The sequence below is a fragment of the Prionailurus bengalensis genome, chromosome B4 (genome assembly GCF_016509475.1).
Source record: "Prionailurus bengalensis isolate Pbe53 chromosome B4, Fcat_Pben_1.1_paternal_pri, whole genome shotgun sequence".
Taxonomy (NCBI): domain Eukaryota; kingdom Metazoa; phylum Chordata; class Mammalia; order Carnivora; family Felidae; genus Prionailurus; species Prionailurus bengalensis.
In genome coordinates, this window is record NC_057358.1 from 88,344,712 (window position 1) to 88,365,999 (window position 21,288).

At 44.4% G+C, this 21,288-nt stretch overlaps 1 protein-coding gene across 3 annotated transcripts in view; it reads right to left on the minus strand.

Moving 5' to 3' along the window:
• The window catches only part of PPM1H (protein phosphatase, Mg2+/Mn2+ dependent 1H), a 261,881-nt gene that overhangs the window by 114,699 nt on the left and 125,894 nt on the right, over window positions 1-21,288 (minus strand). For all 3 annotated transcript variants that reach the window (XM_043564781.1, XM_043564780.1, XM_043564783.1), the window contains exons 3-4: window positions 19,288-19,632; window positions 10,009-10,121 (exon numbers count right to left, since the gene is read on the minus strand). In XM_043564781.1, the coding sequence (XP_043420716.1) occupies window positions 10,009-10,121; window positions 19,288-19,632 (458 nt within the window). The remainder of the gene's footprint in view (window positions 1-10,008; window positions 10,122-19,287; window positions 19,633-21,288) is intronic.

Genomic DNA, 21,288 nt, shown 5'->3' on the forward strand with positions numbered 1-21,288 from the left:
TCAGGACACAGAACCGGGTAGTGGTTAAGTACGCGCACTTGGGACTCACGGGCCTCAGTTTGAATTCTAGCTGCACAGTGCACAGTATGATGTCGGGCAAAGGTACAGGCTCTGTGATGGGGTTTGCTCATCTATGTGATATTAAAATAACAATGGCCTCTTTCGTGGAACTATTGATCTGAACCGGTATGCCATTTAAAAATCTCTACAACCTGGGCTCCTGGGTGGCTCAGTTGGTTAAGCTTCCAACTTCAGCTCAGGTCATGATCTCATGGTTTGGGAGTTCGAGCCCTGCATCAGGCTCTGCACTGACAGTGTGGAGCCTGCTTGGGATTCTTGCTCTCCCTCTTTCTCTGCCCCTTCCCTGCTTTCTCTCTCTCTCTCTCTCTCTCTCTCAAAATAAATAAATAAACTTTTTTAAAAAATTAAAAAAAAATCTCTGCAACATAATGATAAGAATTTTAAAATAACCTCAAAAGAACAGAAATTTCTAAAACATCAGTATAGTCATACCCTACACCTGATTAATGCCATCTTTCTTCCTTAGCATGAAATAAGTATTGCTTTCTGTGATGAACTTTCTAAAGACAAATATATTCAGTATGATGTTTACTTGCAGGCTTTTTCATTATTCAAATATGCTTCCAAGATCAAAGTGGATCATGGTGAAACAGCTAGTTCTCTGCTATCTGACAATTTAAGCTGAACTTATGGCATCTCTTCTAAAACTAACAGTGACAAAATTAAAGCAACAAAAGAGATCACCACTGTTTGGGTTTAAAAAACAATGATATCCAAGTTGTAGCTTCATCAGCTCAATGGGGAAAAATGTACCAGAAACGAACAAAGACACGATCACTAATTGAACCTACCATGAATTCCCTTCTCAATGCCCAGGGGTGGCTGAAACTGCCAAATGTTTATCATATTAAATTCCCTTGGTCCAGGGAAAACAACTTAGAATAAATACATTTCCCAGAAGCCTTGTTTTCTCGGGATGGGTATTCGCCTGAATTCTAGCCAGTGGAAAGCATGCAGACACGATAGGTGCTGCTTCTGAGCCAGGGCCATAAACACCTCCCTTGACTGCTCCCCACCCCCACCCAGGCTCCTGTCCCTTTCTAGCTGACTAGATGGAGGCATACCTCCAGAGACCATGGAAGCCAAGTGCTAAAGATGACAGAGCCTCCTTCATGCCAGGTCCTCAGATGTCTGCAAGACACAAAGCCACTGCTTCTCCAGACTAGTGAATTTGAGCGTCTATTGTTTCCACACTTAGCCTACCTAACGTATCATTGCACAGCAGGAAACCTTTGTACCTGTCCTAATACAAATCATGAGATCATTAATTTCTTATAAGAAGGAAAAAGGAAACATCACAATGTTTCAAAGATTCCCCTAAAGTCATTGAAACATAGCACTTAATGGGGACCCTGAGAAATCAAATTACTTAGTGCAACACTCTTGCTAGGTGGTCATAGAGCTGATGCACAAATATTTTCCTTAGGAGAGAACCCAGCATTTTCCACAGCAGCTCCCTGCATCTGTGTTCAGCTCTGAGTTTGTACCGAGTACAATGACAATAAAGCAATTAACCATTACTGAGCAGTTACTGCGGACCCGGCCCTGTGCTGAATGCTTTCTTCACGTCTGCTCATCTAGCCCTCCCTGGAAAGTGGTGCTGCCATCATCTCCTTTACAGGTAGCAAAACTGAGCCACTGGACACGTGAGATTGGCCCAAGTTTGCATACAACTACAAGTGGCCGAGCCAGGATTCAACTCGGGCAGTTTGAGCTCATGTTCCTAACCACTGCCCTTTCTTCCTGTGGCTATCACCTCTGTCCCCGACTCATGGAGAACAACCCTTTCCATGCTCCCTCGTACCTGAAGAATATCCAAAGATCTCTTACATCAATACAAATTATCTTTCCATGTGACTAACAAACTCTACTTAGTCTGCATTTTTTTCTATCCCTTCAAACATGGTTCTAAACCTCTTCACCACTCTGGCCTCTGGAATATTCCTGTTCATTCATGCACATGTTGAATTGTGTTACCTAGAGAGAGAGAGACTTCACATGTAAAATAAGATTAATAATAGTTCTTCCCCAAAAGGGCTGGTGTGAGGATTAATCAGGTTACTCATGTAAAGCCCTAGAAACTAGAAAGAATGCCTGAGACAAAACAAGCCAACAAAAAAACATTATGTATTATTTGCCTCATACTTCAAATGCTTCAGTCTGGGATTACATTAAGTTCTGGTGTCTACACCACACTGACCAGATTGAATTTACTGTCCACTTAAATACATTTTAAAAAAATGTGAGCCACTGATAAGCTTCATCTCGTATATCCTGCTAGCTTTTTCCCCCCTTTCAACAGGTAATACACTTTACCTTCACTGTTGTTAAACTTCACCTGGTGAGTTGTAGCCCACTTTGCCAGGTACTAAAGGTCTTTCTGTATCTTGCCAGCTCATCTTACCTGACTTCACACGATCAGCAAATTAGATGACTAAACCCTAAAAATCATGGTGATGGCCACTGTGGCCCAAAGAGAAAACTTTAGGATTCTGCATTGGAAAATTCCCTTGTGACACTGATGCACTGTTTCATCCTATCTCAGCAGCTAGGGATAGATAAAAGTTACCATCATGAACCATTTTATGCCAGTATTTGTATGTGCAAATATTCCATTCCTACAAATGCCAAGAGACTTCCCGGCCCAGCCCTTCCATGGGAGTAAAGTTGTTCAAAGCATGATTTGGGTGGGATGGGGGAACCACAGCCACAAGTGCATTCTGCCAGGGGCCCAACCATAAGAGACCAGAAGTCCACACAGGGGCATGCTTGACCCATTTCAGAGACAAATAGGGGCTTCTGGGGGGGGGGGGGGACTTCAGAACTATCCAGCAGTCAGTGGGAATCTGAGATAAGGAGCTAAACCATAGGAGAAATCTTTACTCTAACTCACACTTTTCAAGGAGAAGGACCTATGCTCCAGAGTAGGAGACTGGCAAAAAGGAATTTGCAGCCAGCTGACAGGTGCAGGCAGGGCCCCTCTACCTCAAGCAGCAGCATCGGAGAGCCTAAGGGGGAACATCACCACAGAAGCCCTCCAGCATGTGGTGTCTGGATGCAGCCAGGAGGGCCGGATGCTTGGATAGCCTTCAGAGTTGGGCACTTTGGCCTCAGGCCAGGAAGAGCTGTAGTTTTTAAACCCTAAGTACACAGTGGCTCCTTCCTGGCTCTCTTAGATGCCAGGGGTAGACTTCAGAGCAGGGGTTCTTCTATATTTCAGAATAACCCGGAGGGCTTGCTAAAACATAGATTGCTAAAGCCCTATACCCTGGGTCTCTGATTTAGTTGGTCTGGGGTAGAACTCCAGAATTTACTTTTCTAACAAGGTCCCAGATACTACTGCTGGTTTGAGCACCACATTTTGAGAACCACTGATTCAGGGCAAGGGGTGTCAGGGTCAGGTTCAAAAATATCCAAGGGGAAGAGATGGGGAGGAAGTCCAGAGAGAGAAGGGTCTCTTACATGCCCTCTGTGTAGACAGTGAGTGGCTTGATAGGAAAAGTAGAGAATGTTATGACCCATCACAGTCTCTATGTCTTTGCATGTACTTGTGAGTATTTGATAGTAATATTTTCTTTCTGCTATTCCCTTCTACAGGTTATGGGTATAGCTAAGGGATTATGCAAATATATACAGAAAAGAGAGGGAGCCATGCAGAAAAAGGTAGAAATAGCAATTTAACTTTCACGGTAGAGAATGGAAGTTAATTTTCACTTTTCTCCATACTATTTTTCAGATACCTGTGAAACACAGTGAGAGATGTGGTGAACTTAATGTAGTCAATGGAAGAAGATCAAATATACTTCTGGACTCAAAGGAAGGCCATTATCAAAGAAGCAGCTCACTGGCAGGTATGGATAGACGAACCACTTATGAGTAAGCAGTTTCAGGAAGGTTGTGTACCAGGCATTTATGTCCATGAACATCAACAGGAGGGAATAGTTCTTTACATTCTCTTGGGTTGGAGGAAGTTACATCATGTTTCACTGTCTTACCACTAGCAAAGGGGAGAAGGCTGAGAGACAAAACACCAAAGAAATATAACTGGTTTTGAACTGAGAAATGTTGCAGTCTTGTTTAAAACCTAACTCCTATCCTCAAGAAAATTCAGACTTACCAGAGGAATTCACCTTTCCATATTCTGAATGAGTATGGAAAACTGTAAGTTAAATGGAGGATAATTCTGGACAATTAAAAATGAGGGAAAGAGGGGCGCCTGGGTGGCGCAGTCGGTTAAGCGTCCGACTTCAGCCAGGTCACGATCTCGCAGTCCGTGAGTTCGAGCCCCGCGTCAGGCTCTGGGCTAATGGCTCAGAGCCTGGAGCCTGTTTCCGATTCTGTGTCTCCCTCTCTCTCTGCCCCTCCCCTGTTCATGCTCTGTCTCTCTCTGTCCCAAAAATAAATAAACGTTGAAAAAAAAATTTTTTTAATTAAAAAAAAAAATAATAAAAATGAGGAAAAGAGATAGCAAAGAAAGCCACCCTGGCTGGACTTCCTGGCTTCATTTTAAGGACAATTAGTGGAATGCTTCTTCACTCCTATAGATAGAGCTACATCATGAACACATTTGACCTTCCTGATCTTTCCTTAGGAGGACCTTGAACATGACAAAATGGGGATCTGAATTCAGGGCAGTTATTATTTACAACATAGTCAGCCAGGCAATCCAGAAAATGCTTGTTATTTTCAATAGATAATCATCAAAATGAAAACACAGAATTTACAATGCTATCACAGAACTCTGAGACCTTTAAAAGTGGGTGGCAGCCCTCATTTTGAGAAAATAGCATTCCTTGTATCATGAATGAATGAACTGGACCACTCAAAGCTTATCTGCTTCACTACTGCAATGTATTTAAAATAGATTTTAAATGCAGCCATCCCCTCAATGGTTTACACTCCATAAACCATTTCAGGTGAAATCAAAGATGCCACTGATTATAATGTATGTCATCATTTTACATACAAGTAGGAAAGAAAAAAAGTTAATTAGAAACTCTTGATTTTAGAGACGTGAAAATGTCTCTAAAAACAAACAAAAAAACCCTGTAAGTCTTAGCACGGATGGGAAATCCCAAGGTACAGGCACTAAGAACATGAAACTGGGGGCGCCTGGATGGCTGAGTCAGTTAAGCATCCAACCCTTATCTCAGCTCAGATCTTGATCTCAGGGTCATGAGTTCAAGCCCCACATTGGGCTCCATGCTGGGTGTGGGGGCTACTTAAGATATATATATATATATATATATATATATATATATATGTATGTATATATATATATATGTATATGTGTATATATATATGTATATACATATATATATAGCGCGCACACACAAACACACACACACATATATATATATATATGGCACTCTGACTTCCAGCCTTGAGCTGGAGAGCAGCCCTGCTTCTTAGCAGCTGGGGGAAATCACTTTGCTGTGCCTCAGTATACCTATCTGACATTAACAATGCCTGCTTGTCACTAAATTACTGAAAGAATTGGATATAATTCTTTATTGTGTTGCGGTATTTAACATGTGCCTAGCACTTATGTCTTCTTGTCCTGTTACTATAAATTTGGCAAGAGTGGAATCATCAAGTTAACAAGTCTTCAACGATGTTCTTTCATCTGAAAGAGTTCACCTAGTCTCAGTTGCTACTGAGACTGCCAAACCTTCAGACGTTGTTTCAAATAAGTGGCACCGGCTTTGCCTCCTTAGTGCCTTAGCTCCATAGAAATAAAATGAAATCATCTTCTAAAATGAAGTCAGAGCATCTTCTCTAACTGAAGAATCCCTCCGAGCCCTAAGGAGCCAATGACTCAAACACAATGGGTGATAGCTTGCATATTGCTTTGCATGACATTTGCACAGGACCAGTTCTTTCTTGCTAGAAGAAGAAACCCGCCCACCATCTGCTTCTTTCCTAGTCCCTTATGATCCCCTAGGTGTTTAGTCGGCTGCCTTTGCCTAGGAAAAATAAAGCAACTGTCACGCATCAAGTAGTTCTTGCGTGTCCCTCTACAGCTAGTTACCTCGGCTGAGGAGAGAAGGGCAGATCTGTTCCAGTCTGTGCACCAGTCGCTGAGGAAAGAAAGGCAAGTCTGTCCCAAACTCTGCACTAGTCACCTGGCATCACTGTAGACCGAGGTGCATCATACTACACCGAGGGGAGTCAGTGACTCAAAAACCACTAAGCCACCAACAACAGGAGGCAGCCCCTCCTGAAAAAAACCGCCAACATACATGTGCCTGATGGGGAATCAAATGGTTCACAGTTTGCTAAGTGGCTCAGAAAATAGTTCCTGACCACCAGTAGCTTCTGAATCAAACCAGTGCAATGCTTCTCCTTCCCTGAGTGTGAATAACAATGGGGTAGTGAACCTATGACAAAGATTTGTTTTCACTCTCAAAACTGTCAAGTTTGGGGTGCCTGGGTGGCTCAGTCAGTTAAGCGTCCAGCTTCGGCTCAGGTCATGATCTCACAGTCCGTGAGTTCGAGCCCCGCGTCGGGCTCTGTGCTGACAGCTCAGAGCCTGGAGCCTGCTTTGGATTCTGTGTCTCCCTCTCTCTCTGACCCTCCCCCGTTCATGCTCTGTCTCTCTCTGTCTCAAAAATAAATAAAACATTAAAAAAAAAACAAAAAAAACCCTGTCAAGATTTAAAGTAAATATACAACAGCCAATGTCTGGCAATAAAGAAGAAAAAATAGCAATTAATCAGGGCCCTATTGCTACAGACCTCTGTCAACTCTAATCATCTGTTTAAATTCAGCCCTTGGATTCATGACTACTTGCTCAGAAGTAATGACGGACCCACATTTACGTAAATCTGATCAAAGTTCACTCAGTTGTTGATTGTGGGGAATAACTGACTATTTTTGTAAATTCAAATACCTATATTATTGGCACATAAACTAGGCAATGATCTTACAGAAGAAGATAGTGAATATCTGTTGTTCATACAAGAGCTAAAAATAGCACCCTAATGAATATATGTCCTATAGGTTATCCTCCAGATGGTGAACACAAATAACAATTCATACTGCTCTTAGATTTCTATGACATATGACCCATACATGAACAGCAAATCCAACCGATCAGCCATAAAACCCCAAATTCATACCTAGATACTGGAGCCTGAACACTGCACATGTAATTTAGCTTATTAGGTTTTTAAAGATGCTATTTTATCGTAGGATAATTTGTGTGTGTGTGTGTGTGTGTGTGTGTGCGCGCACACATGCATGCTTTATAGCTTTAATGAGGATAAAAGTACCTATCAGGCTTTTCAAACTATTGGGAACCTGTAAAATATACTTTTACGAACATTTAGAAACATGGGAACCTGTGTTATACTGAGATTTCAAAAACTGACTCTAAGAAGAAGAAAAATTACTGAAAACCAATAAGTATGGCATCACTTTATCTTCCAAAAGTGTCATTCCTCATGGGGTAATATACATGGAATGCCAGAAACTTTAGGGATTATTTAGTCCACCACCACTGTTTTTACAGATGTGGAGTTCAAGATCTGATCTAGAAATTGGCACTTTAAACACAAGGGGTGGGGTGGGGGAAGGGTGGGGACAAGAGTCCAGAAGATGAGTCCTGGAGACTGGCAGATCCTGGACAGGGCACTGGAGCTTCCGGGAAGGAGGACAGAAGGCTTGGCTGGGTAAGTGGCTCTGTTAAAGAGCTAGGAGCTTTGAAGAAAACTAGATTCAAAAATGAGAAGGCCCCAGGGAGCAGCTGTATCTATGAAGAGGATAATCCAACATGAAGATACTCCAGGCCCAGAAGTTTGGGTTCTCTTCTCAGTCTGGGGATCATCTGGTGAGAGGTGCTTCCTGAGATGAGGAGCGGGCCTGTTCCCAGGGAGAAAGACACTCTGTCACCTCCCTAGTCATGGAAGGGCTCGAAAAGCAAACTCATTGCAAAGGGCATGGAACTAGACATAAAGCCAAGGGTGGATATGAGTGCAACGGCTGAATTGCTGATTCAGTGTCACTCAGAAGAGAAGGGCATCACCTCCTTACCTGCTCATCTGTCTCCAAACTAATGCAAGATCCGGAACAGAAAAACAGGCCCAAAGGCCGGCTCCTCAGTGTGAGTCTTAAAAGGCCCCTGGAGATGGAAGAGTCCTATGTGCAAGAAGCTCAAACCCTGGCAGGGAGAAGGGAAGGGGAGACAGCAGGGGTGCTGCTTGCAGCTGCCCCCCCCACCCCAGATATGCCGCCCTGGTCTGTGTGCATGCCCTAGCTGGCTGACCTCCGTGACCAGTACTCCGTGGGCTCCCTGTCACCTGGCTCCCACCTGAGATCATCCACAGGGCAGCCCTGGCAAGAGGCGAGGGTGGAGGTGGGGGATGGAAGAGAAAGAAGTCAAAGTATTTCTTCCTTTTTCTCCTGTAGCTCCTGCCCAGGGGCCCTCACATGTGACCCCACTCTCCTGGGCTCTGCTGGAGCAAGTCCTCTCTGGGTCTTGCAGGCCTCAGGTGTAAAAGTCTTTCTGAGCCCCAGTGCCCCACCCCCAGCCTGACCCCTGTGCGGGGTTCCTTTTACTGCTTCATTCAGTTGACCCACCTGAGTAGGTGTCTGTCTCCTGCTGGGACTCTGACAAGACATTGAGGAATAGAAGCCACGGGATAAACATGGTATCTTACAGACACTTCCATTTACCCAGCAAAACATCATGCTGAAATGGAGATAGCTTATAGAGTTTAATGGAAATCCACATACACATTAAAATAAAACAGACCTTCAAAAGCCATCAATTGTCAAACTCCAAATACTGCTGCCTTGGCAGTTCACTCTCCTTACTCTCTGGAATCTTCAGTGGGAAGACCAGGAAAGGATGATTCCCTCTAGGGAATGAAGACTCCCTCAGGCTGTCCTGCTTTGCAAATGGAAGTCAAAGCTAAATTTCTCCCCTGCTGCCTACTGGAGTTGGTCTTCCGCCAGGAGTCAGTCCTCGGCCATGACCTGAGGTTTGCAGGGAAGGGGAGGCAGTGGGGACAGACCTGGAGCAGGGCCAAGGGCAAGCAGGGATGCTCAAAGAGGCACGTGACCCAGAGACAGGGGACTGAGGGACGAGGGCCTCCTAAGACTGTAGGCTGCATAGGGAAACCACCCATCCTCTAAGGACGTGTTGCACAGAGTCTAGTATTTTGCTTTCAAAACAAAGAGCCGGTCTTTAGCAGAAAGCCAACCTATGTTGTTACCAAAGGGGACAGACACGTATGTAATACGTATTAGAACACTTTTCACAAAATCTAGAAGTTTAAAATTCCCTGCGCGTTAAGTGAGGACACATTAGTAATTTAAAATAAAACCCAAATGTATCTTATTCCTGATAATGCTGGATAGATTAGGGGTTAACCAAAATCTCTTGGCCAAAATTCCTTTCAGCTGAGCCCAGAAAAGAGACTAGAGCCTTTAAGGGCTTGTGCACAAAGGGAGAAACTCATGGGATTCTGGGAGGGGATGGAGCAATGTCACTGGGCAGAAGTAGAAGCAGCTACAGAGTCCTCCCCAGTCCCTTCCAAACACTTCCTTCATTTAAAGCCCTCTCCTCCTTCCCCTCTCCTGTTTTATGCCTCTGCTAAGATTTTACTGCAGATCAGGTTCTGAAGTCAAAAAACATTTGTATCCTACCAGCTTAGATTAGCCACGGGTATTAATCCCAGGTATACAGATCAATCACAGGTCTATACATGACCTGCTACTCTGGGCAGGTACGAGACAGCCTTTACCTCTTAATACCAGCCAGATGATTCATCTTAGATGCATTTTATTTACATGGAGAAGGATCATCTTTCTCAATATCTAATCTCAAGCAGCGTTATTTTATTTCCTATCACTATTTTAAAACAGATAAAAATTATGGAAGGCATTCGAGACCAGGAAGAACCAGACAGAGAATGTGCTCACCTGCTATCGCCAGCATTCGCCACATACAGCTTCCCCAAGAGGCAAACCACAATGAGGGCTGTGCAGCCACCAGATATATTATATGAACTCCTCTCTCGTTCTATTTGTAGGTCCTGGAGAAGAAAACAAAGTTAGCGTTGGATTGTACAGGAACTCATATCAAAGACTTTCTTAACCTCATTCCCTTGACACAGCCCTCGGAGTCAGGATGTGCTTCAAAGACGAGACAAGAAAATCGTTAATACTTTTCTACCACCTGAAGAGCATTTAATCACTGAGGTCACTGGCATAAAACTGTCGTCTATTAGCCCATCTGCAGACCAGAGACAGGAAACAAGGGATGGCAAACACATCTAATCAGAACAAAAATGAGAAAAAGAAAACCAACTGCATTCAATAATAAATACCCCAGCTTGTGGAAAATTTAGTCTTTGTATGGAATGCCTGACCTGCCATGTGAGAAATACCATAAATAGACAGGCTGGTAATGCCGACTACTTGGATCTGAGCAATGTTTTTAACCCCAAAGTCTCCAATAAATAGTTTCTTTTTGCAGCCAGATAAGAGAAGTGACTTGAAGAATTGTGTCCTCTTTTCAAAGCAGGCAGGAGCCAACCGGTTGCCCTGTCTTACTCATCAAAGCTAGAAGCTTACGAACTCTGATCTGACTTCATTGTCCAACAGCCACGGATTCACAACAAATGTGTGTGTGACACACATTCACAGCCACAGCTGATACTCAAGGAGCACCTCTTCCAGGTCAGGCAGGGTGCGAAGCACCGTACTGAGAGAGTCTCAGCTAATCCCCATAACCGTATTATTAACCTTCATGTCGGGGGGGGGGGGCAGAAGGGGGGTAACTTGCCTACATTTACCTGGTTGGAGTTTGGATTTCAATGTGATTCTCCTCATCCAAAGCCTATTATCACCTGCCACCTACTGAGGCCCCCACACCCAGAAAATCAACAACAGACCAAGACTTCTCTTGACAAATAGGCATCATCCAAGACACAGGTCTTTGTGAAATTCTGGGTCAGTGACAGAAGCATGGGTTCTGTGACCCCAGAAACATGTGAGTGGAGTTAGGAAAATAAACTGGATGCTGGCTAAAATAAGGCCAAACACTTCCATGGTAATCTATGGTTGAAGCTGAGGGAGGGGGAAGGAGGACAAGAGGAGATGGGGCCTGGGCCGATTCTGAGGGTCCCCCTGGCAGACCGGGGGCTGGGGCACTTTTTTGGTTCTTAGAAACCCACAGAGTCACAACTCTGCTGCTTCAACCAGCATCCTCCTGGAAAAGGGGAGATAATTCAGTAATCTGGCATTTATCAGCAAACGCTCGGCTCCAGAGGCCAGAGGTGGTAACACAAGTTCAAACAAATCACCAGTGAAAAGCTGGAAACAGGGCAAGAGCCTGAGCCAAGGACACAGATGAAGATCAGCATACTGGTAAAAAGGAAGTAGACAAAAAGTACAAAATCGGAATCTGGGAGAAACTAACTTACTTGGGAATCAACTGGGGAAGGGGGAAGGGAGAAGAAAGGCTGGGGAACCACGGGGAGGGGTTAAGAATGTGTGTGTGGGGGGTGGGGGGACGTGGTAGTTTCGAAGAGAAGAAAAGCTGCAGAGAGTCCAGCATGAGGACCGCCTTCAAAGACTGGATCTTACAAATTTACTCAAATTGTGTATAAATTAGTTTCTTAAATGAGTACTGTGAGGATGAAATCAGATGCTATGTGTGAGGGGCTTAGCTGGCCATCTCGATCCTTCCCAGACCCAGAAGCTCCATGACCGGAAGCAGAGACCTCTCTTGCTCACTGCTAGACCCTCAACACCTATGCCAGGCCAGGTAAAAAGATAGTTTAATAAATATCTGTTGAGTGGGCAAATGAAGAAATACCTTTAAAAATGCCTGGGTGTCCAAATTATCTCTTTACCACCTTACCCCTTCCGTGACATGAGAAATGTGTTCCCTGTAATTGACAAAGGAAGAGCTTAGGATGCAAATAAATGCTAAGATTATAATTAAGCAGGAACCCATGCTTCAGTTCAGATGCAGTCAATTGGCAAGAATGAATGAATGGTTATCAGAACCTACACAAGAATGGCAGGAGCCCCAAGGGTGAGATGAAGGAGCATGAGTATCAGCCAAAGATCAGCCAAAGAGACTGTCACAAGGAAATGAAAGGGAAAGAAAACATCCAGCTGTCAGAAGTTTTGTCTGTTTAACCTCCAAACAATGCATAAAAACAGAACCAACAACCCTATTCACAAAGCAGTTTGCAGATGGATGTATTCCCTTTCTTTCCCACTTAAGTAAAAGAAAGCTGATGTTATGATAGATACATATTTCATCAAATTCGTATATACACTGGTGTGTCAAGTCCACACTCAATACGACTATGCTACTGTTTTTAATATACTGGAAGGAACTGCTGGGGCTAACAGAAAGTATGTTTTCATATCCAGAATCAACATTTGTTTGAATACCTAATGTCTGAATGAAAGACAATTTTTATTTAAGAAAATCCCTTGAGCACCCAACTGCTTGCATGCTATACATGGAGTGGGGTGTGAATAATGCTTGAAAGACTTAAATCACTCGTGCAATCCCAAAGAAAATGCTATGATACACAGAGCCCAAGTGAAAGCAGCATCCATGGCAAAAATTTCCACTGGGACTCCAACAAGTTCATCCTGCATCACAGGTGTGTTCTGTATCACAGTTAACATTGCCAGAAACTCTGATCCGGAAATTATTTCTTAAAAAAATCAAGACGAGTGTACGTACAACACCACGATTTTCTGCTAGAGCAGAATGCCCATTTGCCTTTCATCTGGAGGAAGATGTTACAGCTAGCTTGCGCAATTAATCCCTTGCTATTACGTTAATAGTGCGATTCAGCATTTTGTTCTAATTGACTTCATCCTTTCTTTCATCTTTTCCTATATTTCAACTATGTGCCCTCTGTAGCTCCCCCAGCATAAGGAATGCTAAGTTTGGCAACACTGTCACATAAACAGTGGACTAAAGTCTAGCCATGTTTTGTTCAGGAAACTCTAATAGGTTTACCCTTCTATCACCCCCCACCGCTTCTGTGATAATATACACGTGCATGTGTGTGCGTGTGCAGATGCCCTTGCATGCACACACACACACACACGTGAATTATGTGTGTGCTCTCTGTGATCACAGTGACTAGGATTTGAAAGATGTGTTTCCACAGACTTCATCCCCCTGAAGGATTCGCTGACATTAAAATACATTCTCCTGTTTCTTCTAAAACTGGGTGTAACTAGAACATATTCTAAAAATAATTGCTTCCCCTCCCCTCCCTAGAAGCCAAAATAGCACATTTATTTTTTTCCTACACCACCTACTCCTCTTTAAAAGATGTTTCACAAAATCTTAGTACTGAAAGGAACATTAAAGGACCATCTGCATGGTTCTTTTACTACCAGATCAAACATGATAAATGAAGTCAATAAGGATATTTACTGCTGAATTAACTACCCTTCAAATCTTCAACTTTTCCAATTAGCTTAAGCTTCCCACACTCTACATTAAAAATACATAAAAATGTAGAGTTATTATTTTGTAAACCCTCATGTTTGGGTATTTAAAAAAAAAAATCAATGAAATCATGGGAATTACTGCCCACTGCTTTGTGCTAAACAAGAACCTGTCTGGAGTATTTCCCCATTTTAGCTGTCAACAAGACCCAAGACATAACTCTAGAATAACTTGCCAGCAAAACACATGCATATACTATCGTTCCTTTTCCAGTGTAATCTAAAAGACCAATCTACACACTCATAATATTCAATTAACAAGATAACTGTTTTACCTGCTCAGTCAAGGGTCCTGCAGACTGCTCAAGATGGCTCAAACAGTCCCTTCTGTTTAGTAGGACTGATTTATCCTGTGTTGTGTGTCTGTCTAAATACTACGTTTAAGCCAGATTTGTCTCTAAATCATAAGAACGGATCCAATTTTTAAAGACTTGGGATTTAATTTTCTTTTTGTTTCAAGGAAGGATACTGGCAATGAAGGGAAATAGCAGAGATGTGTGAAATGAGACTAATTCAGCAGGAAAGAACCGCAAGAAAGAAAATATATTGCTCGGGATGGTTATAATTTGGTTTGAAAGTCCCAGGGATGATGCAGCTTCAGGATCATTCTTTGTTTCCTACCAATTTCAGGTTGCAAAAGGACAGCAACATGAGACAACAGAAGGGAGCGAGTGTTGGGTAGTTTCAACAGGACTTGGCAGCTCCCCATAGATGGGTTAAAACACGGCTCTGAGCACATTGCTAATAGTGTCAGTCACAAATAATAAGATTCTGCATGGTTTTAGTATCTGGGTCTGATTTTGATTTATTCTGGGAACAAGCCAATCTGTCAGCCAGGCAATGAGGAAGGAAAAAACCAATACTGCCTCATATTGCCATCTGCTGGCTGTTTGTGGAATCACATGCTCAATCCTTCTAGGATGAACTTCCTGTTCTACCAAAACAAAGACAAAACAAAACTCTAGCTTATCAAACACAGAAAGACATGTGTTTAAGAAAGCAGGTCCATAACTTACGATGAATATGCTAATATTTGAAAACACTAGGATTTATAAATTATAAATAAGCTTTGCATTTATCCTCTTTTTCACAATAGTGAAATGAGGTTTTTACCAATAAATCCAAGCTGAGTGCTATTTCCAATCATTAACTCAGTGACAGGAGGATGTATGGTAGTTCTACAACAAAAATATTGCCATTTTCTTCCTTCCTAACAACCAAACTTCTATACCGGCACTGAAAAGGAAAGAGGACAGAATTTTTGAAATTCCTCCTGCCTTTGTCCAGAGCTCAAATTCTATAGCTGGCAGGCTAAAAGGCTCATCTCTGCTGACTTAGGAGAGCAGTGGTCTCCTACAACTCCACCAACAATGGAAGTGATTCCCCTCATGAGTCTGAAAGGCTGGCCATGCAGTCCTGTTTGGGGAGGCTACGGAAGCAAGAAGACTGACCCCAGGATCTAAAAGAACTTATCTTATCCTCATCCATCATCCTGGGCCCAGCAACAGCCTAAACACAATCGGTGGCAAATGTCAGCTGTTCAAGGAGGCATCGTTACAAAGCGCTGTGGGGAAGCAGAATTGAAGTCAGTCAGAAAGTTCCTGAGATTCTGGTCCTTTAGAAGGGAACCATGGTTCATTTTTCCATAGTGGACACAGGAAGAATGGACTACACAGCCTTCTCAGTGTGAAGAAAAATCCAAGATGAGATACAATAAGGGGGCCAAAGGGTAAACGTGCCTCAGCAGGCAGGCACAGTAAGTATTAGAGGCCAGGGGTCAGAGGTCACCTTCACCACAAGCCGCATGCTGCGTCAGGCAACCAGAGGATCAAAGAGGAAAGGAAAAGCAGTGCCCTCAAAGAAGCTTATAGTATTTGATGAAACTGTTATCGAGACGATAGTTGTTCAGAACGTATCTTTCACTTCTGGTAGTCTGTATTTTGGAACGAGGACCTACGTTTTCCTCTAAAGAAGTACTATTTATTCTTCTGGCTTGGGGTTTCTAAATCTTTTACCTGACCCTCTCTTTCAGATCGGTATCAACATGTCACGAACCCACTTAATGTTACTTAGAGCATCAAAATAAATGAGATGTTCTATATCTCTATATGCATATAATGTGGGGCTACAAATGCCCCCAGACATATAGTCTAACCTTTTATTTCTAGACTCCCATGGTGTCTAGAAGAATGCTAGCTATAAAATAGAAGCTCAATAAATACTACTAATTGAGAAGGACAATGCAGAGAGAGAGAGAGAGAGAGAGAGAGAGAAAGACCGAAGATCTTTGATTCTATGTTGCTGAGCTGCTGTAAATAAAGCAAAACCCCAAGTGAAAGGCAAGCTGTGCCTGTAAAGATATTGCAAGTTACTTCTGAATCTCAGGAAGGGTAGCTGCAAAGGTGTCGTCAGCAAGGCAAATGTGAGGCTGAGATGCTGGGCTTGGGGAATTTTTAGGGATGAAAAGTGTGAGGGAAAGTAAGAGAGCCACAAAGCTGAAATAATTGAATCTTATTTAATACCGACTCTTTCTATTACAGAGGATCAGAACAGCACAGAACCTGAAATACCTTAAGGATACTGAGAACTAGGAAAGCTAGAAAGTAGCTGGCTACCGTGAGGGAAAAATTTAGGAATGGCTGGGAAATTCCCAGCGTGCTCCACTCTGCAAGGCCAGAGGAGAATCCACCAAGGCCAGGCCAACGAGATAAGGAAATCAGCTGCACGTTGGGCACTTCAGAAAAACCAGTTTGCCCTCAAACACGGACTCTCAAAAATATCCTGTTGAGGGGTACCTGGTGGCTCAGTCAGTCAAACATCTGACTCTTGATTTCAGCTCAGGTCATGATCTCACCGTGCGTGAGATGGAGTCCCGGGTCGGGCTCTGTACTCAGAGCACAGAGCCTGCCTGGGATTCTTTGTCTCCCTCTCTCGAAAATTAAATATAAACAAACAAAATAATAAGACATTAAAAATGTAATATTGAAAAGGGACAAGGGAACAAGTATTTTATACAAGTTGGCAATGGCCTTCCAGGCCATTAAATTGAAGGTACACTGTATAATTTCTGTGTGGGTTCTGAAGCTCACCGCAAGGAACTTAATGTTTAAGTCAGGCACGTTTCTATGATACTAGAGTCCATTTTTCCTCAAGTCCCTGATGAAGCAAAGAAAAAACAAGAGTATCTCTAATTAGGGTAAACATAAGACATTATCCAAGCAGGGATGCTTTTGAGACTAAAAGGGGACAGTATATTAATACTTATTCTGGGCCAACCGACATTAACTGGCTCAGCCCCTAGCTGAACAGAAGGTAGGGCCAACCCTACCAAGCACCCTGCGAACCAAGGAACGATGAGTCTTCTCATTTAATAGGTGAAGCAGGTGGGGCAAAGTCCAGGTAGGCCTCTGGCATACTGGCGACTAGAGAGACAATATGACAAAAACTGAAGTGTGAAGAGGAAGCTGCATGCTGGGAGGAACCGAAAAACAGATATGGCTTAAAGCCAAAATTTCATAACGTGGTGCACCGGGGCCTCCACAGGTAGGTTCCCGACCACCTCTCCAATTCACCTTACATCCATCATTCCTACCCTTGACATCAGCTCGTTGCCTTAGGCCCATGTGGGTTCTCTGATGTAGTTTCCCTGGAACCGGCCTCCTGCGTTCTGTCTGCATTACTCCTCCTCGCCCCCATCCCCAGCATTACTGCCCCAAGGGACCCCTTCACTTCATCTCTTTATAGGGCCCCTAGTTCACCCTGCATTTCTCCACTCAAGGCCCTTCCCACTTCTATTTTGCTCATCTAACACTTGTCTTTGCCTAGTTTGTTCAGTGCTCTTTTCCCAGTTAGGCCTGGCATAGAGTTAGTTCTGATCACTCATTTATTGACTGAATGACATGGGAAAGTGAAATGATCTTTTGCCGACAACGAAGCTTCCAGGGTAAAAATTGCAGGCAATTTAACTGGCTAGTTAAAAGCAGAAAAAATTTAAAAGACAAGAATGAGGCCCTTGACTAAGTATTTTTCTGAATGACCCTCTCATTTCCAGGAGAGTGGTTACTAGTACCCTTGAGGCATTAATGGGCAGAAACAGCTGGAGACCAGTGAGGAGGCCTGCCTCAAAGTGACATTGGCCTCTAGTGGACAGAAGTGGGAATACAGCAGTTGCAAGTAAAAGATGCCCCATGGCATAAGCAATTACAGAAGGAAATGAAAAACCCTACGTTTCTCTTTGTTTTTCACTTCTGTCACGTAAGCAGATTTTTTTTCCTCCCATTAGGAGAGTAACCTACTGTCACATTTTTTTACCTCAATTAAATATTTAGCGTTCTGAACATCGAGGTCTCTAGACAGCTTCTGTGACAGCTGGTGAGGGAGATTTTATACAGAGCCGCGTAGGCGTCAATTTTACTACCTTGATTCCTTTTTCCCTGAATAGTCTTTTCCAGCTTCCTGGTGATTTTCTTGGGATCAAAGGCTACCAGACACTCCTGACAAAGAGATGCATTTTAAGCCACCTGCTAATCAAAGGGTAAACATCTACACGACAAGGAGAGATGCGCGCTGACCAAAGAAGGGACGGGTTAAAGTGAGGACAGGGTGCAAACATGAGGTGCGAAGACAGGAAGCATTTTGCCTTGTAAACAAATCAGATGGGTGGTGCTGTGCAACATTATTTACGTTTCTCCCCTCCTTCGCACACAGACTGATCCTGGACTGTGCTGTGTCACATGCTCCGTTCTGCGGAGCTGCTCCTAACCTGTTCCTGCTTCACTGAACAGCTGGTCATCACTTGACTCTCCGGGGTTTTAGGATAATACGGCACACTCGCTCTACTCCCGTCTTTAGAACATCTCTCAATATTCCTTGCTCTTTACTTGCACGCAGGCTGTTGCTCAGGAAAGAAAAATCTCTGGAGCCACAATAACGGCCTCAGCAGAAAGTGAGCTCAGAAAGGGAAGGGGGTGGCACCGAGGGGTGGCCCCTCACCAGGCGGAGGGACAACAAGGGACACTGTGAGAGCAGCTGCGCACTCTCCCTTTGTGTGTTCCCAGAACGGAGGCTGGGAGGGAAGGGGGCTGAACTCTTTGATCAGACACGTCCCAATTTAAATGTACAAACAATCCATGTTCCCCAGGAAAACACGCAATTCTCAGATAATGACCCCCTGATTCCCCTCCAGCAGTTCCTTTTTTTTTTTTTTTTAAGCATTAAGAACCACATGGCCCATCACGGTAAAAGAACTGTCCTCTGATCAGATTGGTACAAGAAAGGTACTTTGGAGCCCTTTACTAAAAGCTGTTTCCCCAAACACCTGTGATTCCTACACATGTGTAAGACAGCAACCAGGCTCACATTTCAGTTAAGTGGCATTGTACCACCAGCTGGCATCAGGGAGTCTGCAGAAAGAGAAGCAATCGTAAGGTACAATTAAAAAGCCTGTTAGCTCGTACACTATCCCTCCTTCCATCGTTCTCATTTTTGCCAGCACTCAATGCGAGGATCTCTGTCCTTGTGCCAAACCTCTGATGGGAATGGAGTATCGAACGGAGAAGACCCAAGCGGCGTCCCACAACAAGAGGACAGGTCAGAGACCCGTCGTGGGGAAGCTTCCAAGAAACAAGGCTTTGGTTGAAGGCTTGGGATTCTCTCTCTCCCTCCACCCCCGCCCCCTGCCGCCCCGGGCCCCTCCGCGATACCTACCATTTCCTTGAACGCACTTTCAAGAGCCCCGATGACCAGGCACTCGTGCGGAATCTTCTTCTCCGTAAAGAAGCGCGTGGGCGGGGTGCTGGGGGAGCCCGGGGCCCCCACGCCTCCGCGGAGCGAGGCTGCGCGGGTCAGAGTCCGGCTGTTGGCGGGCGTGCTCTCGGGCTCCTCGCCCAGGCAGGTGGGCGGCAGGACCGCCGAGTTCTTCAGGATCTCCACGATGTCCTGCAGCTGCTCCGTGACGTGGTGCTGCAGCAGGCGGGAGGCCACCACGGCAGCCCCAGACCCCGCGTGACCGTCAAACAGCGACCAGTAGTGACAGGAAACGCCCTCTGATTCCTGGGGGAGGGAGGCGACAGGGAGTGAGAACGGCAGTGGCCACCGCCCCAGGCTCACACTGGTGCGGCAAGGCCTGGCACTCAGCGCGTCACCTCGGTCCTCTGTCTTGGGTTGGCCGACGGTGGGGGGTCGAAACATGGCAACGGTACTCAGGGAAGTGGTCCCGGACTTGTCACTGCCGCTACCCGCCGCCCAAGGGGTGAAGGGGTTCCTGCCTCTCGGCCTGGGGGAGAGGCCGGGCTTCCAGGCAAGCTCGGTTACCACTCTGGGGCAAGATCCACTTTAATCGGATGCGCAGGGGTTTGAGAGAGAACTCCACGCCAAGAGGGAAGTCTTGAGGAGTCCAGCTTTAACCCGTAAGCCTCACCTCTCTTCGCAACCCCAGAGCAACCTTGGCCTCGAGGCTCCGGAGAAAGTGCAGTTCTTTTTGCAGGTTCTTCAAGGGGAAATAAGTAGACCCGTTTTTCCCCTTTAGAGCCTTTTCACTCTCAGATAATTTTGCCCCATCTTCTTTGGTCTACATCCTATATTTTTAGAACATGTTTTCTTCCTTAGACACGGAGTCTAAGATGCAGCCAATTCAAATCTCCTTATTTCCTGCCTCCCTCAGTTTCCCAGCTGGTACACAGCATCTTTGTTTCCTCTCCCTACCCCAAAGCTACGCGTTCCTCATGGTCGCTCATGTACCATGGATTTAGTCTGAGTTATTTCTAGACCATTTCAGATGAACGTTTTTAAGAACCGTGTTTGAATTACGTGTACCTAAGATCTTAACTGTAAGATCAGTCAGTAAAGCAGCAGACTCTTGGTTTCGGCTCAGGTCGTGATCTCATAGCTCCTGAGTTCCAGCCCCATATTGGGCTCTGCACTGACAGCATGGAGTTGGCTTGGGATTCTCTCTCTCTGCCCCTCCCCCACTCATGCTGTCTCTCAAAATAAACTTTAAAAAATCTTATAGAAAAATAAGAGCTTAATTTATTCAATAGGTAAGATGCATAGGGAATAAAACAGGTAGGGTTTTATTGTGACTACTTGTGACTACTAAGCTTATCTGTACCACAGCAATGTTGAATCATTTTTCAAGCTAAAGCAATTCAATAAAGTTCTTTTGGTCTATCCTGGAACAGTGCTGGAAGATACTGTATAGTTATGGTGACATATGCCATTATTCCATGGTGCCCTTTAAATTTTGCCTTCATTCAATTCTGTGCCATGTGCTGAGATAAAATAGTTGTTTTTTAGTCAACAAATACTGAGTGTCCCTATGTGACAGGCACAGAGTGGATATTGAGGAAAAACTTGGCTGCAAGAGGTATAGACATGGGCTGATCTTCATAATCCAGTGGGGAAGACAGATACTGATCAAATAATCACCCAAACAAACATAAGATCCCAATTCTGGATATTGGTGCTATGAGGCCAGCTTGCAGAGGGGCACTTTGGAGGAGGCTTCCTGGGGACATGAGGGCTAGGCTAAGAACTGTTTGGAAGTTCACAAGATAATGAGAGGAGAGACCACCAGGTAGTAGAAAGAACAGGTGCCAAGCCCTTGTGGGAGGAAGGTGCATGAAGAGCGAGAGGAGACTGAACCATGGCCATGTGGCTGAATAGAGGAAAGAAGCAGGAAAGGGGTGGGGAAAGACATGAGGCCAGACA